This window comes from Anolis sagrei, chromosome X (assembly GCF_037176765.1).
Source record: "Anolis sagrei isolate rAnoSag1 chromosome X, rAnoSag1.mat, whole genome shotgun sequence".
NCBI classification, from domain to species: Eukaryota; Metazoa; Chordata; class Lepidosauria; order Squamata; family Dactyloidae; genus Anolis; species Anolis sagrei.
In genome coordinates this window covers 102955290-102975875 of record NC_090034.1, presented here as the reverse complement: position 1 = coordinate 102975875, position 20586 = coordinate 102955290, and the positions used below count along the sequence as shown (strand labels likewise).

Here is a 20586-nt window from a genome sequence, read left to right as displayed (position 1 = left end):
TATCTGGCAGCGTGGACTCTTATAATCCAGTTCAAAGTAGATAATGTGGATTATCATCTTTGATAATCTGGATTATCTGGCAGTGTACACTCCTATGATCCAGTTCAAAGCAGATAATGTGGATTATCATATTTGATAATCTGGATTATCTGGCAGTGTGGACTCCTATAATCCAATTCAAAGCAGATAATGTAGATTATCATATTTGATAATCTGGATTATCTGGCAGTGTACACTCCTATAATCCAGTTCAAAGCAGATAATGTGGATTATCATTTTTGATAATCTGGATTATCTGGCAGTGTAGAATTTATATAATCCACTTCAATGCAGACTATATGGATTATCATCTTTGATAATCTGGATTATCTGGCAGTGTAACTCATATAATGCAGTTCAAAGCAGATAATGTGATTATCTTTGATAATCTGGATTATTTGGCAGTGTAGACTTATGTAATCCAGTTCGAAGAAGATAATGTGAATTATCTTTGATAATCTGGATTATTTGGCAGTGTATACTTATATAATCCAGTTTGAAGCATATAATGTGGATTATCAGATTTGATAATCTGGATTATCTGGCAGTGTAAACTCATAATCCAGTACGAAAGAGATTTTGTGTATTAACTGCTTGGATAATCTGGATTATATGGCAGTGTAGACCCAGCCTGAGCCTGCACTGCCATGTAATCCGGTTGCTGAATTTAGATTACCTTCCCTGAGCGGATTATACACTGAGTTATTATCCACTCCAGATTACCTGCATTAAACCGGATTATAGGGCAGTGTAGACTCATATAATCCAGTTCGATGCAGATAATCCGGTTTCAGGAAATGTGTAGACGGGGCCGAAGTTAGCGCGGGGCGAAAGCGCCCTAACTCCTCCCTCCCTCCCTCCCCGTCCACTCCGGATCCACTCTCTGACTCGGGAGCAAGGGAGGCGGGCCTTGGCGTGTCTTGCCGTGTCCCTCTCCCCATTGGCCGCCCGCCCTGCCACTCCACGCACTTCCTTCCTCGTGGGCGGGGGCGAGGGGAAGGGAGCGCGAGTGGGCAGCCCGGAGGAAAAGTTTCCCGGGAGTTGGGTCCGGGCTCCGGATCGAGGAAAGGAAAGGGGCGCGGGGGGCTCCTCTTGAGGAAGGGACCAGCCATGGAGCCGGCGCCCACTCCCACTCCCACGCAGCCCCTCCCCGCCCCGCTGCCGCCGCCGCCCTCCTTCTCCTCCTTCTCCTCCTCCTCCTGGTCCTCCTTCCCTTCTTCTTCTTCCTCTCCTCCTTCGGTGTCTTCTCCTCCTCCCTCGGGGGTCTCTTCTTCTTCCTCCTCCTCTTCCTGCGGCGTGTCCTTCCACCTCCAGATCGGCCTGACCCGCGAGTCCGTGCTCCTGCCCGCCGCCTCCGAGCTCGCCCACGTCAAGCAGCTCGCCTGCTCCATCGTGGACCAGAAGGTCAGCCGGGAAGGAGGGAGGGAAAGGGGGAAGGAGGGAAGGGAAGAGGGAAAGGCACCCCAAAGAAGTCCCCAAAGTGTCCCAAACTTGATGGAAAAGGGAGGAAGAGAGGGAGGAGAATGAGGAAGGGAAGAAGGAGGGAAGGAAAGAAAGGGGAAAAGACAGGCAGAAAGACTGGTTCAGAAGGGGAGGATGAGGAGCAAGGGAAGGAAGGGGCAAAGGCCACCCCAAAAAAGTCCTCAAAGTGTCCCAAAGGTGATGGAAAGGAAGGAAGAGAGGGAGGGAGGGAAGGAGGAAGATAAGAGGGAAGGAAAGAGGGAGGGAAAGGGGGAAAGAGGGAAGGGAAGAGGGAAAGGCAGGCAGAAGGAGGATGAGGAGCCAAGGAAGGAAGGAAGTAGCAAAGGCCAACCCAAAGAAGTACCCAAAGTGTCCCAAACTTGATGGAAACGGAAGGAAGGAAGAAAGAGAGGGAGGGAGGAAGATAAGAGGGAAAGAAAGGGGGAGGGAAAGGGGGAAAGAGGGAAGGGAAGAGGGAAAGGCAGGCAGGAGGAGGATGAGGAGCAAGGGAAGGAAGGAAGTAGCAAAGGCCACCCCAAAGTTTTCAAAGTGTCTCAAAACTGATGGGAAGGGAGGAAGAGAGGGAGGAAGGAGGGAAGAGGGAGGGAAAGGAGGAAAGACTGGCTCAGAAGGGGAGGATGAGGAGCAAGGGAAGGAAGAGTTTGCCCCAAAGAAGTCCCCAAAGTGTCCCAAAGGTGATGGAAAAGGAAGGAAGAGAGGAAGGAATGAGGGAAGGAAGGAAAGAGGGAAGGGAAAAGGGAAAGGAGGATGAGGAGCAAGGGAAGGAAGTGGCAAAGGCCACCCCAAAGAAGTCCCCAAAGTGCCCCAAACCTGATGGGAAGGAAGGAAGGAAGAGAGGGAGGGAGGGAAAGACAGGCAGAAAGACTGGATAATAAGGGGAGGATAAGCAAGGGAAGGAAGTGGCAAAGGCTCCTCCAAAGAAGTCCTCAAAGTGTGCCAAAGCTGATGGAAAAGGAAGGAAGGAAGAGAGGGAGGGAGGAAGATAAGAGGGAAGGGAAGAGAGGGGGAAAGGGGGAAGGAAAGAGGGAAAGACAGGCAGGAGGAGGATGATGAGCCAGGGGAGGAAGGGGCAAAGGCCAACCCAAAGAAGTCCCCAAAGTGTCCCAAAGGTGATGGAAAGGAAGGAAGAGAGGAGGGAAGGGAAGAGGGAGGGAAAGGGGGAAAGACAGGCAGAAAAACTGGCTCAGAAAGGGAGGATGAGGAGTAAGGAAGGGAGAGAGGCCACCCCAAAGTCTTCAAAGTGTCCCAAAGCTGATGGAAAAGGATGGAAGGAAGAGAGGGAGGGAGAGGCCACCCCAAAGAAGTCCTCAAAATGTCCAAACCTGAAGAAAAGGAAGGAAGAAATTAAGGAAGGAGGGAGGAAGGAGAGAGGGAAAGGAAGAGGGAGGGAAAGAGGGAAAGACAGGCAGAAAGACTGGATCAGGAGGGAAGGATGAGGCGTAAGAGAAGAAAGTGAGAGGCCACCCCAAAGATGTCCCCAAAGTGTCCCAAACCTGATGGAAAGGAGGGAAGGAAGGAGGGGAGGAAGGGAAGAAGTAAATAAAGAGGGAAAGACGGGCAGAAAGACTGACTCAGAAAGGGAGGATGAGGAGCCAGGGAAGGAAGGGGTAAAGGCCACCCCAAAGAAGTCCTCAAAGTGTCCCAAAGCTGATGGAAAGGAAGCAAGGAAGGAGGAGAGTGAGGAAGGAAAGAAGGAGGGATGGAAGGAAATGAGGGAGAGAGGAAGGAAAGGAAGAGGAATGGGAAGAGGGAGGGAAGGAGGGGAACCAAGGAAAAGCAGGGATAGAGGACACCCCAAAGCCTTCAAAGTGCCTCAAACCAGATAAAAAAGAAGGAAGAGAGTGAGGAAGAGAGGAAGTAGGGAAGGAAGGAAGGAAAGAAAGAAAAAGGGAGGGAGGGAAAGAGAAAAAGACACATAGACTGGTTCAGAAGGAAAGGAAGGGGCAAAGGCCACCCCAAAGTCTTCAAAGTGTCCCAAAGCCTGATGGAAAGGAAGCAAGCAAGGAAAGAAGAGAGGGAGGAAGGAGGGAAGGAAAGAGAGAGGGAACGAAAGAAAGAAAGAAAGAAAGAAAGAAAGAAAGAAAGAAAGACTGGCTGAGAAGGCGAGGATGAGGAGCAAGGGAAGGAAGTGGCAAAGGCACCTCGGAAGTGTCCCAAACCTGATGGGAAGGAGGGAGGGAAAGAAGGAAGGGATAAACGAAGGAAGGAAGGAAAGAGGGAAGGAAAGAGAGAAAGACAGGCGGAAAGACTGGCTCAGAAGGAGAGGATGAGGAGCAAGGGAAGAAAGTGACAGAGGCCACCCCAAAGAAGTCCTCAAAGTGTCCCAAAGGTGATGGAAAGGAAGAAAGGAAGGAGTGTGAGGAAGGAAAGAGGGAAGGAAAGAGGGAGGGAAAGGGGGAAAGACAGGCAGGAAGACCGGATCAGAAGGGGGAGAGGAACAAGGGACAAAGGCCACCCCAAAGTCTTCAAAGTGCCCCAAACCTGATGGGAAGGAGGGAAAGAAGGAAGGAAAGAAAGAGGGAGGGAGGGAAAGACAGAAAGAGGGATGGGTAGAAAGACTGGTTCAGAAGGGTATGATGACGAGCAAGGGAAGGAAGTGACAGAAGCTCCTCCAAAGTCTTCAAAGTGTCCCAAAACTGATGGAAAGGAAGGAAGGAAGAGAAGTCTGGGGAAGGAGGGAGAGAAAAAGAGGAACAAGTGGAAGCAGGGACATAGGACATGCCAAAGACTTTGGAGGTGACAGAGGGCCCTTTTGAGGAAAGTAGGAGACATAGAACTCCAAAGTCCTCAAAACATCCCAAAACAGATGGGAGGAATGGATGGATGGAAGGAAGGAAGGAAGGAAAGAAGGGAGGGAGGGAAAGAGAGAAAGACAGACAGATAGATAGGTTCAGAAGGGGAGGATGAGGAGCAAGGGAAGGACGTGACAGAGGCCCGTCCAAAGTCTTCAAAGTACCCCAAAACTGATGGGAAGGAAGGAAAGAAAGTAGGAAGGAAAAAGGGAAGGAAAGGGAAAGACAGGCAGACAGACTGTCTCAGAAGGGAGGATGAGGAGCAAGGGAAGGAAGTAGCAAAGACCACCCCAAAGTCTTCAAAGTGTCCCAAATCAGATGGAAAGGAAGGAATGAAATAAGGGGAAGGAAGGCTAGGGAAGGGGGAGATCAAAGGAAAGCAGGGACAGAGGACACCCCAAAGAAGTCCTCAAAAGGTTCCAAACGAGAGAAGGAGGAAGAAAGGAAGGAAACAGGGCAAGAGAGAAAGATAGAAAGACTCCATCAGAAGCTAAGGATGGGGCACAAGGGGAGAAAGTGACAAAGGCCCCTCCAAAGTTTTCAAAGTGTCCCAAACCTGATGGGAGGGAAGGAAGGAAGGTAGGAAGGAAGGAAGGAAGGAAGGAAGGAAGGTGGTTCTTGGCATTCTTTGAGACATAGAACCCCAAAGCCCTCAAAACATCCCAAAACCAATGGGGAGGAGGGAAGTAAGGATGGAAGGAAAGAAGGAGAGATAGATAGATAGATAGATAGATAGATAGATAGATAGATAGATAGATAGGGGAGGGAAAGAAAGAAGGAGAGAAAGACAGATAGATAGAAAGACTGGCTCAGAAGGGGAGGATGAGGAGCAAGGGAAGGAAGTGACAGAGGCAACCTCAAAGTCTTCAAAGTGTCCCAAACTTGCTGGGAAGGAGGAAGGAAGGAAGGAAAGAAAAAAAGAAAAGAAGGAAGGAAGGAAGGAAGGAAGGAAGGAAGGAAGGAAGGAAGGAAGGAAGGAAGGTAGGTGGTTCTTGGTGTTCTTTGAGATATAGAACCCCAAAGCCCTCAAAACATCCCAAAACCAATGGGAAGGAGGGAAGTAAGGATGGAAGGAAAGAAGGAGAGATAGATAGATAGATAGATAGATAGATAGATAGATAGATCGAGAGATAGATAGATCGAGAGATAGATAGATAGATAGAGCCCTCAAAACATTCCAAAACTGATGGGAGGGAGGGAAATAAGGATGGAAGGAAAGAAGGATAGATAGATAGATAGATACATAGATACATAGATAGATACATAGATAGATACATAGATAGATACATAGACTGGTTCAGAAGGTAAGAATGAGGCACAAGGAAGGGAGTGACAATAAATAAATAAATAAAGCGGTGTCAAACTGTATTAATTCCACAATGTAGAGCCAACCCCAGTTAGCTCCATACAATTAGATATCCCTTTTCCAGGGTGGCTGAGAGAATGACACCTTTGCTTTTGGAGGGTCTCAGTGGTGTTTTGGCTGTTAGGAATGGTGGGAGTTGAAGTCCAAAACACCTGGAGGGCCCAAGTTTGCCCAGGCCTGGTGTACGCTAGCAAACAAATGCAGTTTGACCCCACTTCAATTTCCATTGCTCGATGCAATGGAATCCTGGGACTTTTTACTTTTGAAAGGCCTTTGCACCAAACTAGAATTCAATTACATGGAGCAGATAAGGCAGCATTTCTCAACCTTGAGGTCGGGACTCCTGGGGGGGGGGGGGGGGTCGCAAGGGGTTGTCAGAGGGGTCACCAAAAACCATCAGAAAACACAGTGTTTTCTGTAGGTCATGGGGGTTCTGTGTGGGAAGTATGGCCCAGTTCTATCACTGGTAGGATTCAGAGTGGTCTTTGATTGTAGGTGAACTATAAATCCCAGCAACTACAACTCCCAAATGTCAAGATCTATTTCCCCCAAACTCTATCTGTGTTCACATTTGTCCATATTGAGTATTCGTGCCAAGTTTGGTCCAGATCCATCATTGCTTGAGTCCACAGTGCTCTCTGGATATAGGTGAACTACAACTCCTAAACTTAAGGTCAATGCCCAGCAAACCCTTCCAGTATTTTCTGTTGGTCACGGGACTTTTGTGTGCCAAGTTCAGTTCAATTCCAGTGTTGGTGGAGTTCAGAATGCTCTTTGATTGTAAGTGAACTATGACTCCCAGCAACTACAACTCCTAAATGTCATGGTCTATTTTCCTCAAACCCCATCTGTGTTCACATTTGGGCATATTGAGTATTCGTTCCAAGTTTGATCCCGATCCATAGGTGAACTACAACTCCCAAACTCAAGGTCAATGCCAGCAAACCCTTCCAGTATTTTCTGTTGGTCGTGGGAGTTCTGTGTGCCAAGTTTGCTTCAATTCCATCGTTGGTGGAGTTCAGAATGCTCTTTGATTGTAGGTGAACTATAAATCGCAGCAACTACAACTCCCAAATGTCAAGGTCTATTTTCCTCAAACTCCACCAGTGTTCACATTTGGGCAGATTGAGTGTCTATTTGGTTGGTCCAGATCCATCATTGTTTGAGTCCACAACACTCTCTGGATTTAGGTGAACTACAACTCCCAAACTCAAGGTCAATGCCCAGCAAACCCTTTCAGTATTTTCTCTTGGTCATGTGGGTTCTGCGTGGGAAGTGTGGCCTAATTCTATCACTGGTGGGGTTCAGAGTGCTCTTTGATTGTAGGTGAACTACAAATCCCAGCAACTACAACTCCCAAATGACAAAATCAACCCCACCAGTATTCAAATGGGGGTGTATCGGGTATTTGTGCCAAATTTGGTCCAGTGAACGAAAATACATCCTGCATATCAGATATTTACATGACTATTCATAACAGTAGCAAAATTATGAAGTAGCAATGAAAATAATGTTATGGTTGGGGGTCACCACAACATGAGGAACTGGATTAAGGGGTCGCGGCATTAGGAATGGTGAGAAATAATGAACTAAGGTGGTGTTGGACTGTCTTCACTGGACAGTGTAGGCCTGAATGTGAATATTTTTGCGGGGGGAAAGGAGCGGAAAGGGCTTTGGAGAGGTTGTCCGCTCTGCTCAGGAAAGGGAAGCGCTCCTGGTCCCGAAAGCGGACGAGAGATAATCGCCGGGAAGGATAGGAGCCGCCCTCGTCCACATCCTTTGGCCAGACGGACGGCGGAAACCCAGACGCCTTGTCTGCAGGATAATGCGAGGGAGGGTTTGGGTTGTTCGGTGGATATCAATATATATACGCATTGCTTCTCTATAATTTCAGTGTTCTGTTTGCATTGTAGATTTGTCTCCACGTTTCCAAAATTTAGGGTACTTTTGGGGACTACATTTCCCAGCATCCCCATAAGGGGACCAGCACCCAAAAAGCCACATTATGGGACCATGATGTCAATATTAATACGCATTGCTTCTCTCTAATTTCAGTGTTCTGTTTGCATTGTAGATTTGTCTCCACGTTTCCAAAATTTAGGGTACTTTTGGGGACTACAATTCCCAGCATCCCCATAATGGGACTAACCCCCCAAAAGCAACATTATGGAACCATGATGTCAATATTAATATGCATTGCTTCTCTATAATTTCAGTATTCCGTTAACATAGTAGATTAGTCTCCACATTTCCATAATTTGGGTACTTTGGGGAACTACAATTCCCAGCATCCCCATAATGGGACTAACCCCTCAAAAGCCACATTATGGGACCATGATGTCAATATTAATACACATTGCTTCTCTCTAATTTCAGTGTTCTGTTCGCATTGTAGATTTGTCTCCACGTTTCCAAAATTTAGGGTACTTTTGGGGACTACAATTCCCAGCATCTCCAAAAAGCCACATTATGGGACCATGATGTCAATATTAATACGCAATTTCAATATTCTGTTTGCATTGTAGATTTGTCTTCACGTTTCCAAAATTTTGGGTACTTTTGGGGACTACAATTCCCAGCATCCCCAAAAAAGTCACATTATGGGACCATTATGTCAATATTAATACACATTGCTTCTCTATAATTTCAGTGTTCTGTTTGCATTGTAGATTTGTCTCCACTTTTCCAAAATTTAGGGTACTTTGGGGGACTACAATTCCCAGCATCCCCATAAGGGGACCAGGCCCGCAAAAGCCACATTATGGGACCGTGATGTCAATATTAATACGCATTGCTTCTCTCTAATTTCAGTGTTCTGTTTGCCTTTTAGATTTGTCTCCACGTTTCCAAAATTTAGGGTACTTTGGGGGACTACAATTCCCAGCATCCCCATAAGGGGATCAGCCCCCCAAAAAACCACATTATGGGAACATGATGTCAATATTAATACGCATTGCTTCTCTCTAATTTCAGTGTTCTGTTTGCATTGTAGATTTGTCTCCACGTTTCCAAAATTTAGGGTACTTTTGGGGACTACAATTCCCAGCATCCCCATAATGGGACTAACCCCCCAAAAGCAACATTATGGAACCATGATGTCAATATTAATATGCATTGCTTCTCTATAATTTCAGTATTCCGTTAACATAGTAGATTAGTCTCCACATTTCCATAATTTGGGTACTTTGGGGAACTACAATTCCCAGCATCCCCAAAAAGCCACATTATGGGATCATGATATCAATATTAATACACATTGTTTCTCTCTAATTTCAGTGTTTTGTTTGTAGATTTGTCTCCACATTTCCAAAATTTAGGGTGCTTTTGGAAATGCTGGAACTACAATTCCCAGCATCTCCAAAAAGCAACATTATGGGACCATGATGTCAATATTAATACACATTGGTTTTCTCTAATTTCAGTGTTCTGCTTGCATTGTAGATTTGTCTCCACATTTCCATTATTTGGGTACTTTTGGGGATTACAATTCCCAGCATCCCCATGAGGAGACCAGCCCCCCAAAAGCCACATTATGTGTTTTGTTTTCATATTTAGTGCCTTCCCTTATGATAAACAAACCTTTCTTGTTGTGTTGCCTTCATGGAATCTCTGACTTATAAGAAGATAGATATTTCCTTGATGAGCCATACTACAACTCCCAGAATCCCCTACCTAAAAACAACCCCCATTTCACCTGTTTCATGCCTTCTCTTATTGTCTCCAAATGGGAGAAAATATAGGCATTTTCTCCCATATATATATATTGGGTTTGGGCACTGGAATATGGCTCTGGAAAGATGGGTTCAAATATTCTGAAAACCTGTTGGGTATTCATTTATTGTGTCAGAATCAAATTATAATGTTTTAAACAAAGTTAAAAACTTGGCATTATATTAAATGTCCTTTGACCAGTATCTGGTCCCTTGGGATGCTTCTGGTGTTGCATGTGGCAGGGCTCAGGTTGCATTGTAATAGGTGGTCTGTGGTTTGCTCTTCTCCACACTCGCATGTCGTGGACTCAACTTCGTGGCCCCATTTCTTAAGGTTGGCTCTGCATCTTCCAAGTCGCTCAGTCTTCTGTGTGCCCAGGGGGGAGTCTCTCATCCAATCTCAGCCACTGATTGAGGTTCTGGGTTTGAGCCTGCCACTTTTGGACTCTTGCTTGCTGAGGTATCCTGCGAGTATCTCTGTAGATCTTAGGAAGCTATTTCTTGATTTAAGGCATTGGCTTGCTGGCTGATATCCAAACAGAGGATGGGCCGGAGATGTCACTGCCTTGGTTCTTTCGTTATTGGCTGCTACTACCCAGCGGATGTCAGGTGGTGCAATACCTGCTCAACAGTGTAATTTCTCCAGTAGTGTTGGGCATAGACATCCTATGATAATGCGTCAAGTCTCATTAAGAGCCACATCCACTGTTTTAATGTGGTGAGATGTGTTCCACGCCGGGAGTGCCTATTCAGCAGCACAGTAGCAAAGCGCAAGGGCAGATGTCTTCACTGTGTCTAGTTGTAATCCCCAGGTTGTTCCAGTCAGCTTTCGTACGATATTATTTCCAACACCCAGTTTTTGCTTTATATTCAAGCAGTGCTTATTATAAACCAGAGCATGGTCCAGAGTGACTTCCAGGTATTTGGGTGCGCTGCAATGCTCCAGTGGGATTCCTTCCCAGGTGATCCTCAGAGCTCGGGATGCTTGTCTGTCCTTAAGTTGAAAAGCACATGTCTGCATTTTAGATGGATCAAGAATCAGCTGGTTTTCCCTGTAATAGGCAGTAAGAGCACCTAAAGCTTCAGAGAGCTTCAGTTCAACTACTTCAAAGCTCCTTCCTTGGGCGGTGATGGCACGATCGTCAGCATAAATGAAACTCTCTGTCCCTCCCTGGCAGTGGCTGATCATTTGTGTAAATGTGAAACATTGATCATGCAACCTGATTTTCCCTGTAATAGGCAGTAAGAGTGCCTAAAGCTTCAGAGAGCTTCTTTTCCACTATTTCAAAGCTCCCTGCTTGGGCGGTGATGGCACGATCATCAGCATAGATGAAACTCTCTGTCCCTTCTAGCAGTGGCTGGTAATTTGTGCAAATGTTAAACATTGATCTGCAGCCTGGTTTTCCCTGTAATCAGCAGTAAGAGCGCCAAAAGTTTCAGAGAGCTCTGTTCAACTATTTCAAAGCTCCCTACTTGGGCAGTGATGGCATGATCGTCAGCATAGATGAAACTCTCTGACCCTTCTGGCAGTGGCTGGTCATTTGTGTAAATATTAAACACTAATCATGCGACCAGGTTTTCCCTGTAATAGGCAGTAAGAGCACCTAAAGCTTCAGAGAGCTTCTGTTCAACTATTTCAAAGCTTCCTACTTGGGCGGTGATGGCATGATCGTCAGCATAGATGAAACTCTCTGACCCTTCTGGCAGTGGCTGGTCATTTGTGTAAATATTAAACACTAATCATGCGACCAGGTTTTCCCTGTAATAGGCAGTAAGAGCACCTAAAGCTTCAGAGAGCTTCTGTTCAACTATTTCAAAGCTTCCTACTTGGGCGGTGATGGCATGATCGTCAGCATAGATGAAACTCTTTGTCCCTTCTGGCAGTGGCTGGTCATTTGTGTAAATGTGAAACATTGATCGTGCAACCTGGTTTTCCCTGTAATTGGCAGTAAGAGCGCCTAAAGCTTCGGAGAACTTCTGTTCAACTATTTCAAAGCTCCCTACTTGGGCGGTGATGGCACCATCATCAGCATAGATGAAACTCTCTGTCCATTCTTTCAGTGGCTGGTCATTTCTGTAAATGTTAAACATTGATCATGCAACCTGGTTTTCCCTGTAATTGGCAGTAAGAGCGGCTAAAGCTTCAGAGAGCTTCTGTTCAACTATTTCAAAGCTCCCTACTTGGGTGGTGATGGCATGATCGTCAGCATAGATGAAACTCTCTGTCCCTTCTGGCAGTGGCTGGTCATTTGTGTAAATGTTAAACACTAATGGAGCAAGCACGCTTCCCTGAGGCATGCCGTTCTTCTGTTTCCGCCATCTTCTTCTCTGGCCCTGAAACTCAACAAAAAAGCTCCTGTTTTGTAGCAGATTTCCTATGAAGCGGGTGAATGTATAATATCTTTTGTGATATTATAAATTTTTCCCAGGAGGAGGTGATGATTAACAGTATTTACAGTATGAAGACATCACCTATAATCTGTAAAATTGGGTGGCCTTGACCTTAGGTGACCTTAGCCAAGTCTCACTCTCTCAGCCTCAGAAATAACCCCATATAAGTTCGCCATAGGTCGGAACGTCAAAATGCATTAATATAATTGAATTAATGCAATTTGGCACCAATACAACTGCCCTGGCTCATCGCTACGGAATGATGGACGTTGTAGTACTTCACCAAACTACGGATTTTGGACTTTTTGTTATGCAAACCACATACATTCAGGGTTTTTCATTTGGCAGTTGCATGGCTATATGTCTTTCTCCGGCTGCAGCAAGAAGGAAGGAAGGAAAGGGGGAAATATTGGAGGTCAACCGGAACGAAAGTACAGGTTTCGGGCCTTTTTGGAGTTAAAAATAAGTGCCTCGATTTGCATAGCGGCCTGCAATCAGAAAGTTTGAAAGGCTGGATAGTAGGTTATATATCCCGTCCATAAACCGACACACGTACATGCTTTAACCACGATGTTTTCCTCTGTTAATGTTTTATTATAATTTCACTTACGGTCCATACTATAGCCAAGCCCCTAAAATACCCCGAGACTCAAGGCTGCTCACAGAGTCAAAGGTTTCGTGCTTCGGGTGCAAATTTCCATGCAGTGTTGACGTTTGTCCTATATGCCTTGGTGGCCGATTGAAACCAATCTGTGTTTTTACGTGTTGACTCACCATTCAAGAGCTGACCAAAAGGGTTTCCTCTATTTGGATGCCAGCCACTGCATGTTCGTCTACATTGTCGAATTAATGTGGTTTGACACCTTTCAACTGCCACGGTTCAAGGAGTTGGAATGCTGGGAGTTGTAGTTTGGTGACGTATCAGCACTCTTTGGCAGAGAAAGCTAAAGACCTTGTAATACTACAATCCCGTAATTCCGTAGCATTGAACCATGTGAGTTTAAGTAGGGTCAGATATACTGTGCGTATATACATACACATACATATAAATATATGCATATACACACATACTCGCACAGACATACACAACAACAATATAATAATAATAATAATAATAATAATAATAAGGGATCGAACATTATTACTACATAATAATATATATATATAGGAGCCCCCGGTGGCGCAGTGGGTTAAACCCCTGTGCCGGCAGGACTGAAGACTGACAGGTCGCAGGTTCGTATCCGGGGAGAGGCGGATGAGCTCCCTCTATCAGCTCCAGCTCCTCATGCGGGGACATGAGAGAAGCCTCCCACAAGGATGGTAAACCATCAAAATCATCTGGGTGTCCCCTGGGCAACGTCCTTGCAGACGGCCAATTCTCTCACAACAGGACACTCCTGACACGATAAAATAATAATAATATATATGTATATGTATATATATACACACACACATATGCATACATACATATACACCACCATCATCATCACCATCATCATCATCATCATCATCATTATTAAAGTGGGATCAAACATTATTACTATATAATAATAATAATAATATATTATTATTATTATTATACAGTGTAGATATACTGTGCGTATATACATACACATACATATAAATATATGCATATACACACATACTGGCACAGACATACACACACTGAACAACAACAATATAATAATAATAATAATAATAATAAGGGATCGAACATTATTACTACATAATAATATATATATATATATATGTATATATATACACACACACATATGCATACATACATATACACCACCATCATCATCACCATCATCATCATCATCATTAAAGTGGGATCAAACATTATTACTATATAATAATAATAATAATAATAATAATAATATATTATTATTATTATTATTATACAGTGTAGATATACTGTGCGTATATACATACACATACATATAAATATATGCATATACACACATACTCGCTCAAACATACACACACTGAACAACAACAATATAATAATAATAATAATAATAATAATAATAATAAGGGATCGAACATTATTACTACATAATAATATATATATATGTATATATACACACACACATATGCATACATACATATACACCACCATCATCATCACCATCATCATCATCATAATTATTAAAGTGGGATCAAACATTATTACTATATAATAATAATAATAATAATAATATATTATTATTATTATTATTATACTACAGTGTAGATATACTGTGCGTATATACATACACATACATATAAATATATGCATATACACAAATACTCGCACAGACATACACACACTGAACAACAACAATATAATAATAATAATAATAAGGGATCAAACATTATTACTACATAATAATATATATGTATATATACACACACACATATGCATACATACATATACACATATACATACATACATACGCACATATATGTGCACATATATGCATGAGCAGACATACACATTATGTCTACAGTGTGTTGTTGTTATTATTATTATTATTATACAGTATAGATATACTGTGTATAAAAAAGGTAAAGGTAGTCCCCTGACATTAAGTCCAGTCATGTCTGACTCTGGGGTGTGGTGCTCATCTCCATTTCTAAGCCGAAGAGCCGGCGTTGTCCGTAGACACCTCCAAGGTCATGTGGCCGGCATGACTGCATGGAGCGCCGTTACCTTCCCGCCGGAGCGGTACCTATTGATCTACTCACATTTGCATGTTTTCGAACTGCTAGGTTGGCAGAAGCTAGGGCTGACAGCGGAAGCTCACGCTGCTCCCCGGAATCGAACCTGCGACCTTTTGATCAACAAGCTCAGCAGCTCATACGCACACATACAAATATACATGTACACAAACAGATATACACACAGAATATTTATACGTTAATAATAATAATAATATAATATTGATAGCAATAATAATAGTAATAATAATAAGAATACATTTTGACCCCACTTTAACTGGCATGTTTTAATACTATGGAATCTTTGAATAGTAGTAGTAGTAGTAATAATAATAATAATTATAATTATAATAATGTGTATCCACATACACACACACACACACACACACATGCACAGATATAATTAAGATGGAACTATGGCACTTGAAATGGAATTGTTAATGTTCTAATTGCATATTGGCAAGGCATGCTAACAATACCATCTATGCATTATCCTAAGTGGCTCTTTCTTCTCTTGTTCAAACCTTTGGCTTCCAACGAGCCACTTCGTTTGGGAGTTGTAGTCCGCCAAGACCTGAGCTGAGTTTATTTGAAGACCTGCAGCCACTGTTGTCCTATCTGGTCTGGCAATATTTACCTTGAGTGGCCTCCAGAGATTGATTTCCTCCCTTCTTATCCAGGAACATGAGATCTTGAAACTACTCCCCGCAAAGCATATTTGCCTTCCTTCCGCGTAGTGATTTCAGTTCACAGGTGCTGCCCAGGTGAACCCTGCCTCACCTTGCTTCGTTCCATCCATCCATCAATTTCTTCTTGTCTTTGGTAGTTCCCCGAGTGCGGCTTCTACGGCCTCTATGACAAGATCCTGCTCTTCAAACATGACCCATCATCCGCCAACATCCTCCAGTTGGTCCGAGCCGCCAGCGATATTCAGGAGGGAGACCTGGTGGAAGTGGTGCTCTCAGGTAAGGAACAGGTACACAGGAACATGTATTGTTGCTCTCAGGTGAGGAATAAATAGACAGGAATCTGTATTAATGCTCTCAGGTGAAGAATATATAGACAAGAATTGATTGATGCTCTCAGGTAAGGTACAGGTAGATAGGAATCTGTATTGATGCGTTCAGGTGAGGAAAACATAGGCATGGATCTGTACTGATGTTCTCAGGTGAGGAACAGGTAGACAGGAAAATGTATTGTTGCTCTCAGGTGAGGAATAAATAGACAGGAAATCTGTATTGATGCTCTCAGGTAAAGATCAGGTAGGAATTTGTATTGGTGATCTTAGGTAAGTTACAGGTAGATAGGAATCTGTATTGATGCGTTCAGGTGAGGAAAACATAGACATGGATCTGTACTGATGTTCTCAGGTAAGGTACAGGTAGACAGGAATATGTATTGTTGCTCCTAGGTGGGGAATAAATAGAGAGGAAATCTGTATTAATGCTCTCAGGTAAAGATCAGGTAGAAATCTGTATTGGTGCTCTCAGGTAAGTTACAGGTAGATAGGAATCTGTATTGTACAGGTGAGGAATAAATAGACAGGAAATCTGTATTGATGCTTTCAGGTGAAGAATATATAGACAAGAATCTATTGATGCTCTCAGGTAAGATACAGGTAGATATGAATCTGTATTGATGCTTTTAGGTGAGGAATATATAGACAGGGCTCTGTTGATGCTCTCAGGTAAGGTACAGGTAGATAGAAGTCTGTATTGATGCTTTCAGGTGAGGAATAAATACAGGAAGTCTTGATGCTCTCAGGTATGGTACAGGTAAATAGGAATCTGTATTGATGCTTTCAGGTGAGTAATATATAGACAGGAATCTGTACTGATGCTCTCAGGTGAGGAATGTATAGACAAGAATCTATTGATGCTCTCAGGTAAGATACAGGTAGATAGGAATCTGTATTGATGCTTTCAGGTGAGGAAAACTTAGACAGTAATCAGTATTGAGGCTTTCGGGTGAGGAATACATTAACAAGAATCTGTATTGATGTTCTCAGGTAAGGAACAGGTAGATAGGACTCTATTGAGGCTCACAGGTGAGGAACAGGTAGAAATGAATCTATATTGAGGGTCTTAGGTAAGGAATGGGTAGATAGGAGTCTGCATTGAGGCTCTCAGGTGAGGAACAGGTAGATAGGACCAGGTAGGAAGGCACTTGTATGATGTTCTCAGGAAAGTAATAAATAGACAAGGATCTGTATTGATGCTCTCAGGAAGGGAATAGGTAGATAGAACTCTGTATTAAGACTCTCAGGAAAAGATCAGGTAGATAGGACTCTTATTTGATGTTCATAGGTAAGGAGTGAGTACTCCAGAATCTGTATTGATGCTCTCAGGTAAGGATAAGGTAGGCGGGTGTCTGTATTGATGCTCTCAGGTAAGGATAAGATAGACAGGGATCTTATTTGATGTTCCCAGGTAAGGAAGAGGCAGACAGGTGTCTGTATTGATGTTCATAGGTGAGAAACAAGTATACAGGCATCTGCATTGTTCTCAGGTAAGGATCAGGTAGATAAAAATCTGTATTGATGCTCTCATGTGAAGAATAAATAGACAGGAATTTATTGATGGTCACAGGTAAGGTACAGGTAGACAGCAGTCTGTACTGATGCTCTCAGGTGAGGAACAGGTAGACAGGGTCATGTACTGATGCTCTCAGGTGAGGAACAGGTAGACAGGGATGTGTACTGATGCTCTCAGGTGAGGTACAGGTAGACAGGGATGTATACTGATGCGCTCAGGTGAGGTACAGGTAGACAGGGATGTGTACTGATGCTCTCAGGTGAGGAACAGGTAGATACAACACCTTCATATCTGAAAAGGTAATATCTTTGCTTCTTGCCTCCTGCCTCAGCCGCTGCCACTTTTGAGGACTTCCAGATCCGTCCGCACGCCCTTAATGTGCATTCGTACCGGGCGCCGGCCTTCTGTGACCATTGCGGGGAAATGCTCTTCGGGTTGGTGCGCCAAGGGCTCAAATGCGACGGTAAGGAGGCTCTCTTTGTGGAATGGGAAATGATGCGATAGATATATATTTATGGCATTCAGAGGCCGTAATGTGCTCTCCCTTATGAGCCTAGGAATGGGACATGTTTGGGGTCATTTGAGGTCAAGGAAAGGCCGTATTCAAATAACTCCATAAGAGGGTTGTTGTAGTTTTTTCGGGCTATATGGCCATGGTCTAGAGGCATTCTCTCCTGACGTTTCGCCTGCATCTATGTCAAGCATCCTCAGAGTTAGTGAGGCCTGTTAGAAATAGGAAAAAGGGTTTATATATCTGTGGAATGACCAGGGTGGGACAAAGGACTCTTGTCTGCTGGAGCTAGGTGTGAATGTTTCAACTGACCACCTTGATTAGCATATAATGGCCTGACAGTGCCTAGAGCAAACTTTTGTTGAGAGGTGATTAGAACTCCATAAGAGAACAAAAAGGAGGGTCCTTGCATAAAGCGGCCCTAAAAACTCAATTTGTTGTTTATTCATTAGTTGCATCCACCTCTTCACATGTGGGACGGTAACAGCAACCATGCTGATGTTATCGTTATTTATATTTGTTGTGATATTTATTTATCTCATTTTCCCCTTTTAAAATGAGACTCCAGAGTGGCTTACAACACACGTTGCAAGTTGAAAGCTACAACGCATATAGGCGTGAAATAGAATTGAACCTACCAATGTTAAAAAAAGTTAAATTCACCTACATTATTATTAATACTATTATTATTATTATTATTATTATTATTATGTTGTTGTTGTTGTTGTTGAGTGTGTGTATGTGTGAGTATATGTGTATATGCATATATTTATTATTATTATTGGATTCCATAGCACTGAACAATGCCAAGTAAAGTGGGGTCAAACTATATTATTATTATTATTATTATTATTATTATTCTGACACAGAAGCACAGTATGTCACAGCAAACGAGATATATATGCTTGATTTGTTGTTGTTGTTGTTATTGTTGTTATTGTTATTATTATTTGAAACACAAAAAGATGAGTCCGCAGAAGACACTCTGCTGGCTGTTGTATTGGATCACACGTCGGACACTTCCCAAGTGTCTAGGACACTTACTATTATTATTATTTATTATTATCATCATCATTATTATTATTATTATTATTATTATTATTATTATTATTATTATTATGAGAAACACAACAAGATGAGTCCATAGCAAACAAGATCACTCTCCTGGGTGTTGTGTTGGATCACACGTCGGACACTTCCCAAGTGTCTAGGACACTTACTATTACTACTACTACTACTACTACTACTATTATTATTATTATTATTATTATTAGAAACACAACAAGATGAGTCCGCAGAAGACACTCTGCTGGCTGTTGTATTGGATCACACGTCGGACACTTCCCTAGTGTCTAGGGCACTTTATGATGATGATGATGATGATGATGATGATGATGATTATTATTATGAGAAACACAACAAGATGAGTCCATAGCAAACAAGATCACTCTGCTGGCTGTTGTATTGGATCACACGTCGGACACTTCCCAAGTGTCTAGGACTGTGTGATGTATCGGCGAATAATGTGTGTAGATCCCAGTAAGGTGGCCTTCTGCAACTGGCAGATGGTAATTTTGTCAGCGCCGATTGTGTTTAAGTGCAGGCCAAGGTCTTTAGGTACTGCACCAAGTGTGCCGATCACCACTGGGACCACCTTGACTGGCTTGTGCCAGAGTCTTTGCAGTTCGATCTTTAAATCCTCATCATGTCAGTTTTTCCAGTTGTTTCTCTTCAATCCTGCTGTCACCTGAGATTGCGACATCGACAATCCATACTTTGTTTTTTAACACGATTTATTTACGACATTTATATGCTGCCCTTCTCACCCCGAAGGGGACTCAGTAAAAAGTAAATACAATATATTATATTATTACCATAGCACAATATTAATATTATATATTACATTGCACTATAACATTATACTGTAATATTATTAGTAATATTACATTTAATATAAAATATATAATTATAATATATTATTAGTAGGAGTATTATATTGCATTACATTATAATATCAATATTATTGCAAAATAGATACTTCCTATGCGGAGGAGTTTGTGGCTATGGTCCAAATGTAGGCTGCATCTACACTGTAGAATTAATGCAGTTTGGTGTCACTTCCATAGTACAAGGTTATGGATTACCTGGCAAAATGGCATTTCCTAAAAAAATCCCACACTTTGTGTGACCGTAGAGCAGGACAGCCAACTCCGCATCTGTATGGTCTACTATGCCCTGCCTCATGTACGGAGGAAGAATTGTTGGAGGCTACAGACAATGCTGTTGCTGTTGCCCGTTTTGGGTCAAAAGATATTTAGCCGCCTGGGCTCCTTCTATTTTTATCAGTTTTATACTAATTTATGCAATGCTTTTGATATGAAATAAATAAATACTGGGAGCTGTAGTTTGCGGCAGTACCATCCTTCTTGGTCAGATAAGACCTTGTGAAACTACACATCATAGAATCAAAGAGTTGGAAGAGACCTCATGGGCCATCCAGTCCAACCCCATTCTGCCAAGAAGCAGGAATATTGCATTCAAATCCCCCCTGATAGATGGCCATCCAGCCTCTGTTTAAAAGCTTCCAAAGAAGGAGTCTCCACCACACTCCGGGGCAGAGAGTTCCACTGCTGAACATCCTGGGATCCCATCATTAGTGCCAAACTGCATTAATTGTACAGTGTAGATAAACCTTAATAATGTGTTTTAATAATGTTTTGGTCTCTTGTTTTAATGATGGTGTGCCTTGAGCCTCAGGGAGAGGTGGGTAATTAAATAATAATCATAATCATAATATCAACAACAACAACATGTATTTTTGATCCGTAACCTTGCATAACCCCAAAACATCCACCTACAGTCTAGACATTAAACATCCCGGCTGTTTTTGACCTTGAAAGCCGGCCGATCTTTAAGCGGCCCCATTTCCCTCATTTCGCCTTCGCCCCGGGGCCCGGCATCCCATTAACCGGTTGGCGTTTAGCTCCCTGCCATGTTTAATGCCTAATCGGGCGCTAATAGGCTCAGCATCATTTCAGACTGGCATTTGAAAATAAAT

General features: G+C 43.0%; 1 protein-coding gene across 1 annotated transcript in view; it reads left to right on the top strand.

Moving 5' to 3' along the window:
- The first annotated feature begins 1007 nt into the window (after positions 1-1007).
- LOC137094969 (serine/threonine-protein kinase D2-like) overlaps positions 1008-20586 on the top strand; it is a 55024-nt gene continuing 35445 nt past the window's right edge. Inside the window, exons 1-3 of the mRNA XM_067461035.1 lie at positions 1008-1443; positions 15310-15448; positions 17349-17480. Coding sequence (XP_067317136.1) covers positions 1150-1443; positions 15310-15448; positions 17349-17480 — 565 coding nt within the window. The 5' untranslated portion in view covers positions 1008-1149. The remainder of the gene's footprint in view (positions 1444-15309; positions 15449-17348; positions 17481-20586) is intronic.